Source organism: Crassostrea angulata, chromosome 2 (genome assembly GCF_025612915.1).
Source record: "Crassostrea angulata isolate pt1a10 chromosome 2, ASM2561291v2, whole genome shotgun sequence".
NCBI classification, from domain to species: domain Eukaryota; kingdom Metazoa; phylum Mollusca; class Bivalvia; order Ostreida; family Ostreidae; genus Magallana; species Magallana angulata.
Window position 1 is genome coordinate 12,731,935 of NC_069112.1, and position 12,676 is coordinate 12,744,610.

General features: G+C 32.2%; 1 protein-coding gene across 8 annotated transcripts in view; it reads right to left on the reverse strand.

Moving 5' to 3' along the window:
* Positions 1 to 201: 201 nt before the first annotated feature.
* The window catches only part of LOC128171954 (uncharacterized), a 55,766-nt gene continuing 43,291 nt past the window's right edge, over positions 202 to 12,676 (reverse strand). For 6 of the 8 annotated variants that reach the window (XM_052837727.1, XM_052837726.1, XM_052837729.1 and 3 more), the window contains 8 exons: positions 11,496 to 11,537; positions 10,785 to 10,858; positions 10,416 to 10,583; positions 4,933 to 5,083; positions 3,451 to 3,504; positions 1,298 to 1,456; positions 891 to 1,016; positions 202 to 533 (listed from right to left, as the gene is read on the reverse strand). In XM_052837727.1, coding sequence (XP_052693687.1) covers positions 304 to 533; positions 891 to 1,016; positions 1,298 to 1,456; positions 3,451 to 3,504; positions 4,933 to 5,083; positions 10,416 to 10,583; positions 10,785 to 10,858; positions 11,496 to 11,537 — 1,004 coding nt within the window. In that variant the 3' untranslated portion in view covers positions 202 to 303. Of the gene's footprint in view, positions 534 to 850; positions 1,017 to 1,265; positions 1,457 to 3,450; positions 3,505 to 4,932; positions 5,084 to 10,415; positions 10,584 to 10,784; positions 10,859 to 11,495; positions 11,538 to 12,676 lie in introns of those variants that run through there. The other 2 variants (XM_052837728.1, XM_052837732.1) reach the window with 2 other exon arrangements.

Sequence of the window (12,676 nt, forward strand, 5' to 3'; positions counted from 1 at the left end):
TCACCAGGGAGGAAAAGTTGGGTTTTTTGTACACAATTTAGTTGAATAAATGGAAAAAAAATCTTGTAATACGTTTAATACTTTAAGGAACTTATTTCTTATGCGCATTTAAAAGGCGGTGCAGCGCGTGAATTTTTGGACGATTGCCAATCCAGACGATCGCTAGAAGGCTGCCGAGCATTAGCTCGACGCCTTAAAAATTGTTTTTTATATAAACAGACTTGTAAATCTTTTTTTTCTTTTGTTTTCGTCTTCCTTTTTTATTGATAACTTTAAGACATCACTATTTCTTCACTATAACTTCTAAATTCTTTTGTTTTTTATTGATTTTGCATTAGTCTTCGAGCTTTGTGAGCAACACTTTCCTTTCCCCTGAATGCTACGATCGCATTTAGAATCCCGCTTCTTGGTGCCGTCGACCCATCTGTATTGCGCACGCGCAATTAAATGGCATAGCGTGGTGAATCTGTGTATAATCATGCAGAGGAACTGGAGAACGAAGATGAATCCAAATACCACCAGGAATAATAAACCTTGAAAAAAAATTAATTATTTTTATAAAAACTAGACACGATCTCGTTGCGAGCAAATAGTAGGTCTTCCGTTTGGTTATGAATTACTGATAGGGTTGAATTAAAATAATGGCATTTGGTACGAGTTACTGATTTTGTTAATACATTATAATTGCGTTTAAAAGCAGTTATTTTGACATTCTGCCTAGCTTATGTTGACGCATAATGTTCGCGAAAAAGTTAAATGACTGTTGAATGAAAGGTCATGAAAGGTAAATGAATGGCACATCGATACAATTAAGAAGCATATCAGTTAGCATCAATTTACTCTCAGTCACCTATTAGTACACAGCCCTATTCTGAGGATTGTTAACGTACTGAGCGGGTCGGTTTCGGCTATTTTGAGATGGATGCTTCCGCTGAGTGTCATGATGGTGAAGATCCACAGACAGTTGACGATTCCGGAGATTGTCAGCCACCTGTTTCTTAGGTTTTGTAGTTCACCTCACAAAATGAATGTACATATATTAACATTAATGTATATTTGTACAGCACTATTTTCTGATAAAAGAGGAGGTAAAAATAAAAAATAAAACTGAGAGAATATATAATAAATTCGATAGCTTAAAATATAACAACATTAAAACTGATGAAGAAAGTATCTAAGGCGCACGTACAAACAAATTGCACATAATGTTTTAAGTAACACCTGTTTAACCTGTTATATGTTCTATTTATATATCACATATTTACCTATTCATTTATTGTATGTGGCGTTTAGCTACCTTTGAGAATTGTTTCCAAACTAAAGGCACCAGAACTTGGTTGTAGACAGGCCTGAATAAGATCGTTCCAGAATTTATTTTCTTCTCCATTAAGATTTCTCATATCTTGGTCATTTTGCTTTCTTATTTGTTCCTGTATTTTTGTAATAATTCTCTCCTCTGAAATTACAAGCAAATTACATCATACCTGAACATTGCTAGTAGTTTATAAATGAATAAACCAACGTAATGCTTATCAAATACTCTGAAAAAATCACAAAGGTAACCTTATTTGTATTTTCTTCCTTTTTTGTTTCTCGCTACATGTGCTGTTTTTTTGCTATTTAAAAAATGAACTCAATATTTACCTTAGCTAAACGAATATAACCTGGGTTGGGTCAATTTACGCTTTATAAGCGGATTATTAAAATCCGTTTATTGCTCTTCGAAGGTTATACGAGTATAATTAAGGATTATTAGATACTGAGTTCATTTCTTATTATTTTGATTATTCTGTAATTTACTGTACAAATTAAGTGCATTTTTCATTTAAAAAGGATTTTAATTTGTTCAAATTTCAAAATAACGTCAAGCGGATTAATACATTGTTTGACGTTGCGACATTTGGCCGTGTCTTGTGACGTGCATACCAGGTTATACAAATTTGACTAAATTTTTATATCCAATCAAATGTTACAACAAGAAAAATGTATTTAACCAACTAATTTTCCTTTCAAAACAATTAATTTAGAATGTTATTAATGTTCGCCTTTTTACACCAGCAGAATCTCCTTTTAAAGTTAAAAACATTTAGAATGAATAGAAATAAAATTATAGGCTATGCAAAACAAAAATTCAAACAAACATACAAACAAAACAACAAACAAACAAATCAAATCCTTCACCGGAGATTTTTGAAAAGGGGCTTGTGTGGTTTCTTCTTCGGAATCTTGGGTTTATCCAACCTGCATATTATGTATTGATTGTCAAAAAACACATTCTGTAATTTTTTATCGTCAGAATATGGCTTGATTCGTTGAATAAAAGGTAATGCATTGTTGTTATAAACATATATTTACATCTACCAAGCATAATTTTCTCTATTTCTTATAGAAATTTATAGTTAATTCATAGCTCTATAGAAATAGCCAGACTGAAATCTACACGCCCTATTTATCGATTGGTCGAAATCTACAGCGGCTGAAAGTGACAGGACTGAAATTGACACGCCCTGTTTATCGATTGGTCTGAACCTACAGCGACCTTAGTAAAATCCCGGACTGCACGAAATAATCATGACGATGCCAGACTCAAAGTCTCACAGGAGACGATTTGGCTGTTTCTTTGAGCTAACGTACTTTTGTACATTAACAGTAATTTAGTGAATTTTACTAAATTTTCATAATCAGTTTATTAATTAGTTAAAGAGAGATGTTAATATAAACAATAAAATGCTTTTTTTGATGATTCAAACGGGTTATGAAGGTAGCGATCATTGCAGGAAAAATTTACATAACCCGCTAACGCGGGTTATGTATTTTTCCTGCAATGTCGCTACCTTCATATCCCGAATGAATCACCAAAGAAAGTATTTTATTGTTTAAATGTTGCACAACCATTGTTTAAAAGCATACAAAAATTGAAATATATAGGACTAAGCAGCTTTTCATTCTAAATACAAAATCTGCTTACTTGTAAATTAAAAAAAGATTATTATAGTGTCGCATTTCCCCCAATCATATGATTGGTCGATTGCATTAGGAACAAAATATTTTACGTTTGAAGGGAATGAGGAAAATTATTTTTTGATAAATTATGATTAAATAGTTATAGCCTTTTGATGACGTAAAATACCAGTTTTATAGACCTGATAAGAGTATATCAACCTTGGACTTCGTCCTCGGTCGAAGTATATTTTCAACAGGTCTATAAAACCATGTACTGACCTCATCAAAAGGCTATAACTGTATAATATACCATGTCCTTGAACTATTTGTTTAGTTAAGAAATTTAAGATTGAGATTATTCCACATTTAAAGTGATATGTAACATGCATGCATATATACATTGTGATATCATTTTATTTTATTATTTTTTTTTATTGAAGTTATAAATTAACAGTTTTACAGCAACTTAATTAAGTAAAAATTGATGTTATAAGAAACAGGTTCTACCGTTTGTTGGAATTCGTAGTCGTTTGATAGCGTTAACAATCATTCGTAGGTGACCTGTAAATCAGAACAGAAACAGGCATTATGCGATAGACAAATGGTTCGACTTATGTTTATATGGTGATTATGACAAATACTATGTATCATTGTCAGCTACAATTCATAGACTTTTTACATTCAAACTGCGGTGAATCATTCAAAATACAAAAATAAACTATTTTATACATCAATAAAATCAATAAAAGTCGTATCCATGTCCCTTTCAAAGCAAGTGTCAAAATTGAATTATTATTTGAAGGAGAGAATTTAAATTCTAACAAAAAATAAAAAGAAAATATAATAAGTATGATAAATAACCAGTATATTTGATGATAAAATACTATTTACAAATAGAGTGATGCTATTAGAAACATTTTCCTTTTCATATGAATTAGATAACACACTAAAACTTTCAAGGGAAGTGAAAACAAAATACAAAGAAAACTAGAGCAAAGCTCGTTGCAAAGCAACGAGTGGGTCTTCCGTTAATGTCGGAAGTAAAGCCAGAAGTTCCTGTAAGAAGCAGAGCTCTTAAACCAACAACAAGAGTAACTAAAATAAAAAGATGGAAAAATCGAATTATTCCTGGTACGACTTAACAAAATCCGAATGATTTTAAGTACGAATTAACAAAAACCTTTCTGATTTCAAGAACGACTTGACAAAAAAAATCCGAATGTGTTCAAGCACGACTTAACAATTATTTTTTGTACGAATTAATTTTACTTTGAACATTACGCTATTTTTTAAACCAAGGACGCAGAATCAAAATTTCCGGAAAAATCAATTTTTAAACCCCGATATCTCTGTAATGCATCGTCCGATTTTCAAACGGATTTCAGATTTGAATTCACCATGTTAAGTTCTATAAGACTGTAGTATCGTCTTATTTTGTTAAAAAAAATGAAAATTTCCAAAAATTGGAACTGCTTCCGGTTTTGAGCAAAATTGATGAACAAAATTTTAAAACCCCCAGTACATTATAAAATTGATACATCTATCATCTGTAAAAATTTCAAAGCGATATCTTTAAAGTTAACGGAGATTTCCTCCGGACAAAATCACTTTTTTTAAATTTAAAAATGGCCGCCAAATTTGAACGGAAGTGACGTAAATTCTGAAACTTTAAGATCTTTTAGGCACGGTAACTTTACAAAAGCTCTGAAAATTTCATTGAAATCGGATGAAAACTTTTTGAGATATAAAGCCGAGAAGGAGTCAGAAAAAAAATAAAAAATAAAATAATAATAAAAAGAAACCGAAGAAAAACAAGAGGGTCTTCCGTTGGAAACGGAAGACCCTAATAATTTTTACGGGGGACATATTGCAGAAAAACTAATGATAAAGGGTCTATTTCATTCTATTCTCTTATAAGAATGTTTCACATTTAAGTTTGATTACTAATTAATATAGATTACATCCATCCTTAAAATTAGTACACCTTACCAGTCTTTTTTATTCCAAGCTCTTCTTCAATATCTTTTTTACTGAAACTCTTTAACGCTTCCATATCTTGCGCCGACTTGATATGGTTTCTTTGGAAATTTGGTTTATAAATTTCCAGACCTAAAGTTTGTAACCAGGAGTATGGGTCTTTCTGAAAGATACACACAGTTTTGAAAGAATAACAAAATCAAAATCTAAGTTCTGAAAGCAGAGTCGAGAGTTGATTATTAACCGAGTGAAAAATGGTATTCAACAGGTATTCAGCTACTGTATAGATAATGTGACTCAAAATTTAGGATTAAACGCATCCGAAGTATTTTGGAGCAACTTCCAATTTTAACAATTTTATATCCAAATGAATCCTTTAATTCGCATTAAACACTTATACATATATGTCAGCTTTTATAGTTAAAGATTTGTTAATAGGTATTAAACATTGCTTTTAAGAACTGTGACATAAAACATAATCTTAGTTTATTTGGAATTCTTTCGCAATTTCCGGGTTTTTCCGAAACGAAAGCAGGACTACAATCTGATTTAAATAAAAACTCCCATGGAACTTCTAATTTTAAAATATGCAAGGATACAGGGCGAAGTTAAGCGCTGGTAATCAACATATACTTTTTATTTTTTTTAATAAGCAGGGAAACAGCTTATTGAAGTATGTCGTAGCAATATATACGACTGCATTAAACTAACTAAATTGTTTGTAACGTATCGAATTTGAATAAGTTTAAGTATTTATAAATATGCTTCGTTGTATATAATGCTTCCAAGTGCATCGAATTTATCAATTATTTCAAGTACTATATTTTGTCCACAGTTACAATATGATTAGATCCAAACATGGTTCTTTCTTCATTTTGCCAGAATAACTCCAAAGGAGAGGGGATTAAAATCATCACAGTTCTTTTGACTGACTAACTGTGACTTGTAGTAACAAAGTTGAGCATATAATATTTGTTCGTAATAAAGTATTATCAATGTTACAGAAAACATGATATGAGAAGCGCGTTGATATTTAAGCCATGTTTTATATGATTTTTTTTTCTTTATTTAGTAGTTTAACAAAACCATTAATTAAATAAACACGAGTAAACAGTCCGGAAAATATTTTTCAAGCCCGTAATTTCGTAGTAAGATAAATATGTCGAGGAAAAGGTAATTAGCTAATGTCATATATAAAATGATAATGAATTCAGCATGACTCATAATCTAAAAACCGTCGAAAAAAATCAATTATAGCTTCAAAACATTTATTCATAAAACAAAGATTAACCCCCGCCCCCCCCCCCCCCCCCCCCCCCACCGTCATCTTTAATTCCGTTGTCATTGGGGTCGACATACTGATTCTCAACATGAATTCAACTGTATATTAACTTTAAAGACATTCTATAGAACTTAAATTCTTGGGGAAAAAAATTTATGATACCATATTGAATCATTTGCTTGGGCAACCCCCTAAACTTCAAACCTTAAAAATTCCCTCCTACCGTTTTCAGAGGTAGTCAATATTCTTTTAAGGTGGAAGGCTACATTGTCACAGCATGTCTGACATCCCTTTAAAATGCCATTGTTTTCGGATTGATAATATTACGTCGTGATACAAACTAGCTATACATCATTAATTGAACTATTCTAACGAGGGAGGTGAGATAGGATTGAAATCACCAAAACGCTTGGAAAATACAGTGTATGTCAATTTTATTTGAGGTTATCTAACATTGGTTAAAAACTGTTTTGTATTTTTCGTATGGAGAAGCATTGGAAGTTCTAACTTCACACAAAGATTGCTTATGACCAAAAGGTGTGTTATGATCTTGACCAAAGGTCAATTGATGAAATTCAAGGTCATTGTTTCAAAAACGCTAAATTCTGTCTGTGTCATGCCTTGTATTAATGGAAATATTAGAAGCTAAAATCGGGCTCAGTATACCAATAATTCAAAATGTTTTAATATTAAATGGCTGCTTGACATGTGGATTTTGTTTGATTCGAGTCATGGTTGTTAACAGAAGGATGCAAATGCCCTCATGCATTAACAGTTAACTTAAAATAAAATGGAATTAAAGGATAGAAATTGGTTTGTTAACTCCTGTGAGCATTAACAGTTTTAAAAAATAGAGCTGTTGTTATTTATAGAAAATGGACAGTGAAATAGATTTATCCAATATTTTATATAATAGCAAAAATACATGCATAATGATTTTTTTTCTTAGCGGGGGGTATCAATTGTGAGCCTACTCACAGTACCTCTAGTTTCACTTAACCTTTCTAGAATCATGGATATAAAACTAAAGTACCAAAAGGTACTTCCTAAATTCCCAAATGTACAAAATTTGCAGAGAAAATTTTTTTGAAAGTTTGACATTAAACTAATGTTTTTTTTTAATTAAAGTAGATATATCAAGGTAGCAATAACAGTGGAAGCGTGGATTTTTAAGCCAAAAAAGAGAACGGCAAATTCTGAAAAAAGCATGTTTTTCATACCACACGTACATGTACATGTGTATCATTGTGGGCATCTAATTTATGTACTTATATGCGAATGGTTGTTGTTAATAATTGCTATTCTATGTAAACATTTTAAAGGCAATTTTACTACTAACATTTTTTTAGATAATATATAATGCATTTATCAAAAAAATGTTTTTCAGATTAAAGCAATATCATAAGATCTACTTACCTTATATCTACATAATTAGCATAGACTTGTTCCTTTTTAATTTTCTTCGTGTTTTTTTTAACTAATTACGAAATTGGTCCTGAGATATTTGAGACCATTTAAAATAAAGAGACAAGATCTTTCATACCAAGATTTTCGCAATAAGTCACTTTTTCATTTAATTTTTCAATTTCATTCAATTTCTTTTCCCTATCTCATTAATCGCCGAATATTGTTTACATTTTTAGATTTTGTGGGATTTCGTTCTCCAGTTTGGCTAAAAAGATATTTTTTTTTAATTTTTAGTTTCATATTTATGTGTGTCACAAATCAGTATCTACCGGTATTATATTTTTTTTCTTTACATATTAGTATCCTGTAGGGACCCTCTGAAACGTTCCTGTGTAACTAGTTTTATACCCGTAGTGTACTTCTCTGGACACGGTGTCAGCTACAGTACGTATTGGTCAGTTCTTTTCTACTGTTTGATTGCCTTATCTAAACTGCCGCATTGCAGACCTGGCAGACAGTGGCCACGTTTTCTACATGACAGGTATGAGCAGCTAAGGTTTTGAGTAACCCTTTCTCCTATTAGGGTTAAGTTAAACTATTTCATTCTTTTGCAATTTAATTACAGCTCAGTCTTTTTACATTACTGTGGAGTTTATATTACGTATTTTTTGCGTGGACTTTGAGGAAAATATATAAGCGAGGTTAAACCGGATGCTATGGGGAAAATTCAGCAATACAATGAGCTAGCCTGGTTCCTGTGCGTAATGGGTAGCTCAGGGAACCAGGCAAGCACAAGTTAATCTGAATCGGGATCGGGATTACATGCCATATGCACACATAAGTTCAAAGGCGCTGTAATTGTTAAGATGTCGGTAACATAGGCGTGGGAACCAGGGGGGGGGGGCTAGGGGGACGGGGGGGGGGGGCTTAGCCCCCCCCCCCCCCACTTTGTTTGCAAAGCTATACCTAACCATTAAAAACATAGCATGATAGAGGGTTCAGCCCCCCACTTTTTCTCGCAGGAAAGATTATTGTTCCTAAACTTTACCTTGCATACTAGACCCCCCCCCCCCCCCCCGGATTAGAAATTTTGGGTAATTTTTTTTTTTGGATTTTTTTAGGATTTCCATGATTTTGGGAATTACTTTTTTCTCAATATTCCTGAGGATAAGTCTAGGCCCCCCACACTTTACAATTTGCATCCGACGCCAGTGGGTAAACAGTACAGAAACAAAGTATTCCTTTCAAAGAAATATGATATGAAATGAAAGTATTATGAAATAAGTTAATGTTATGCCGAGACTACAACATGCATCAAATAGCATATTTGCAATGTTTTGTTGTTTTCCGAATACACATGCAACTTAACTTTACTTTTTTAGTAGGCGAGGCTAGAGTACTTCCCGATTAAATTTTTTTAAGCATTTAAGTATGATTGAATAATAATGTCACTGTATAAAAGTTTAAATCTCAAGAAAAATACATCAAAATAAGAAGTTAATTTACACAAAGCTGTCACTGCATAGTTAACAAAGTAGTGCAAATCGTAATGTGTGCGCAAATACTGTAAACCTACTATTATTCGCGACGACTTTATTTCGCGATTTACTTCTGATAAATTGGTTTGCTACGACTAATGTTCGCGACCAGGCATTCTCTATACCAGTCTCACTATAACAACCATACGACAACGAATGGCTCGTCGCGAACCTCGTGGAAAATTTTTGTAAGAGAATAAAAGTTGGTTTACAGTAGTAGAATTCGCCGAATGCCTGATACTATACATACAAACCTCATTAATAGATATATCATAATTATCTTAGAAGTATAAACCCTTTAAATTCTGAGATAAAATGTCAAGGCTATTCATATACGTAATACAAAGTACAAATTTTGTGGTTAGAAGCAGGGGGCAAGAGTGGGTGGAATCTCTGAAAATCTTAAGGCTTTCACGTTTTCGTTGGAAACACATGCAAATGGTCCACGTATTGTAGTCCTTCTTTAAAGGACAGCAACTTGTTGTTACTTTTGATATACTGGTTTTACGAGGTAGAACTGTTAAACATAGGTGCTTGCTCGCGCGTGTTACTGTGTGGTCACGTGACGAGTGTGTGTGCTTTATATTGGGATATAAATGCATGATATACTTGTATTTTGCCGTGTAGTTCGGTGTACTTGTATATTGTCCGTGTAGTACGGAGTATTTGTATATCGTTTTGACGTGGTTTTTCTTTGTTAAGTAGTGTGATACTCTTAACGTTATGCAGTGATCGTATTCGCTGTGGTTTCGTGCTATTGTATGGCGTGCTGTTGTTGCCATAATGTTATATTTAAGTCCGTGCGACTAAGCCTATGTTTATGTAAGGCATATTAATCATGTAACTCAAAATATGTTTATTTTGTTTAATTTAATGAGGTCCCTATCCAGTTTCTGGCAGTCCATCGCCGTGGCTATACCTGTCCGCCACTGTCTCACGCCATGCCATATCTACCCTCTCCTATTCTATATGCCTGTGACGAAGACTATGGACATCAGAAAACTAAAATATTTTAATGTTTATAATATGTATATTTGTTTGGTTTTATTTTATATAAAAATTGTAAATATAAACAGAATCTTGTTGTGTTTGACTGAACAGTCACGACGGCTGTCGTGACAATGTGGATCCACTGTATAAATTTAAAAAAAACATGTAACGTCTTATCTGGTGTATATTAATGTATAAATTAATCTATTTTTCAAAAATAACGTTCTTTTCAAGAAATGAACCACAATAGATGAGAATTGTTATTTAATAATACTTACTGGTACGCAGACTGGTATTATGAATTTAGGAATATCTTGTATTTTCCGCCATAATATTTCGCGATGCGCCAGCATCTGGATCCCTAAGCGTTTCAAATCTGTTTTTGTCAGCATGCTAAGAAAACGAGTGTTGTCAAAACCATTGTCCTTAAAAACCGGAGCATAGTTCTGTCGAATAAAATATTCCGCCAGTTTGTATGAATTGATATTTCACCAAATTGATCAGAAAATACATGCTCATATTTATATTCGTGTCCTAATCCTATAATATTGTATCACATGTTCAATTTTCTCTGTAGTTATATTTCATATATAAATAACTTTACTGTTATACCTCCCTTTTCCCTTTTCCAAGTATCTCTAACTTACCTTCATGTCTTCAGGAAGCCATTTTTCCACCTTGTTTTGACTTTCTTCATCACTTTTTTGTGGTTCGGTATAACCTTGAATAAATGCATTGTTGCCTACGTAATTAGAGGGGTTTTTTTTAATATTTACATTGTAAATTTGATAACTGATCCAATGTACTTTAAGCATAAGTTTCATACATAGGTGTTGTTTCGTGATCAAAAAAAAATACAAGTTATTTTTTTATCCTGTCCTTTTTGCACTGTCTGTTTTCACCATCATTTATCTATCAAGCAATGTTTTCAATGAATTCATTTATAAAAATCCTATAACTTACTCCCGTTGAATTGCATTGGATAAAAAGTGATTTTCTTTCAAAAGGTATCTCAAAACCTACCCCTGATATCCGTTTCATTTGATATATTTTGGTGCAAAATTATAACTTCAAGTTAGATTCAGAAAAATAATAAATTATAATGTTTATTAAAGTATTTTTTATGTAAATTTACAAAAAAAATCCTCAATTCTGAAAATAATAAGTCATGATTAATTGATGAAAACAGAAAAGGTGAAACGATTTTGGCTGGTACCTTCCAAATATAGCCTGCGTTATGTATCTTTCATATTCTATTACAACTAATTTTACCTTTTCTGATATTGGAAATGTTATATCAAAGAAAGTTTCTCTTATAAAGGATTTGTATTAACATCAAACTAATCTTATTTCTATACCTGTATCCTCTTCTATGCTATCAGAGTTGTCCTGATGAATTTCTGAAGGAAAAAAAAACATTAGTAGACAGATTATTCTCGAACACAAATACAATTTTTTCACCTAATTAGTTTTTACGTTTAAGACACATTGTTTCAATAGAATTGAAGAAAAGCTTTCTTTGCTTTACTTCATTATAAATAACATTAAAAAAAATTACAATGACTTTTTTTTCAAAAATGATTTTGACTTTTGATTTTTAGGTCATTTTAATTGGCCAAGGTCAACTTTTGAATTTGAAGTGGTCAGATGTCTTTACTTTGATTCAAAAGTTGTTAGTGTTTAAGCACGATGAAAGAATATTTCAGGGGCATTAACAGCTTTACAGGGTTTGATAGATGTGGCCATATTTAGACTGCATCGATTTCCATTGGAGGGAGAGCTCTATATACACACTCAGATTTAAAACGTTTAATATATATATATATTTTTTCCTGACTAATAGATTATAGCAAAGCAAATCATAACTTAAAATTTTAGGTATTTCTAAGTTTGAAATGTGTTGACCATTCAGCCACCTTATGGGAGACATTCGGTATCGGGTATGAAGAGATTGCGATAACCTTAAAGGCAACTTAAGGTCATTGCAAGTCTTTTCTTTGTTTAGCGTCCACCCAAAACTCAATAACCTATCTTTCTATCAGGAAAAAAACCCACAAACCTTATGAAAAAAAACACAACTTTAAAGGTTCAACAAAAAAAATCTGTTATATATTTTGAAGTAATTTCTTCATTTTGTAACAAAAATACAAAAATTACAAATGCCTACTATATGATTTCCATTTTGATTGTATTTCTGATCAGGATTTTAAAATGCGATCCGCCCGCGGACGCTAAACACAGAAAAAACTTGGAAAGGCCTTAGACAGTGGTTAGATTACAAGTTTCTTTTTCTAACTGTTTAAAGGTCATATGAAACGATTTTAAACACTATGATTTTCTTTCATGAATATAAAGTTTGGTAAAAACAAATGTTAAAATACATGTTGTAAGATTTTTTTGCCTTTGCATTACTGAGAAAAAACCGTGAAAACTGAGCACCTGAAAAAATTCTTGCCTGCTAATCGTTCTTGATTTTGTGGATTTATGACGTCACAAAGACCCACCGATGTAAACAATGCATTAAAACTAGTGTAATTTT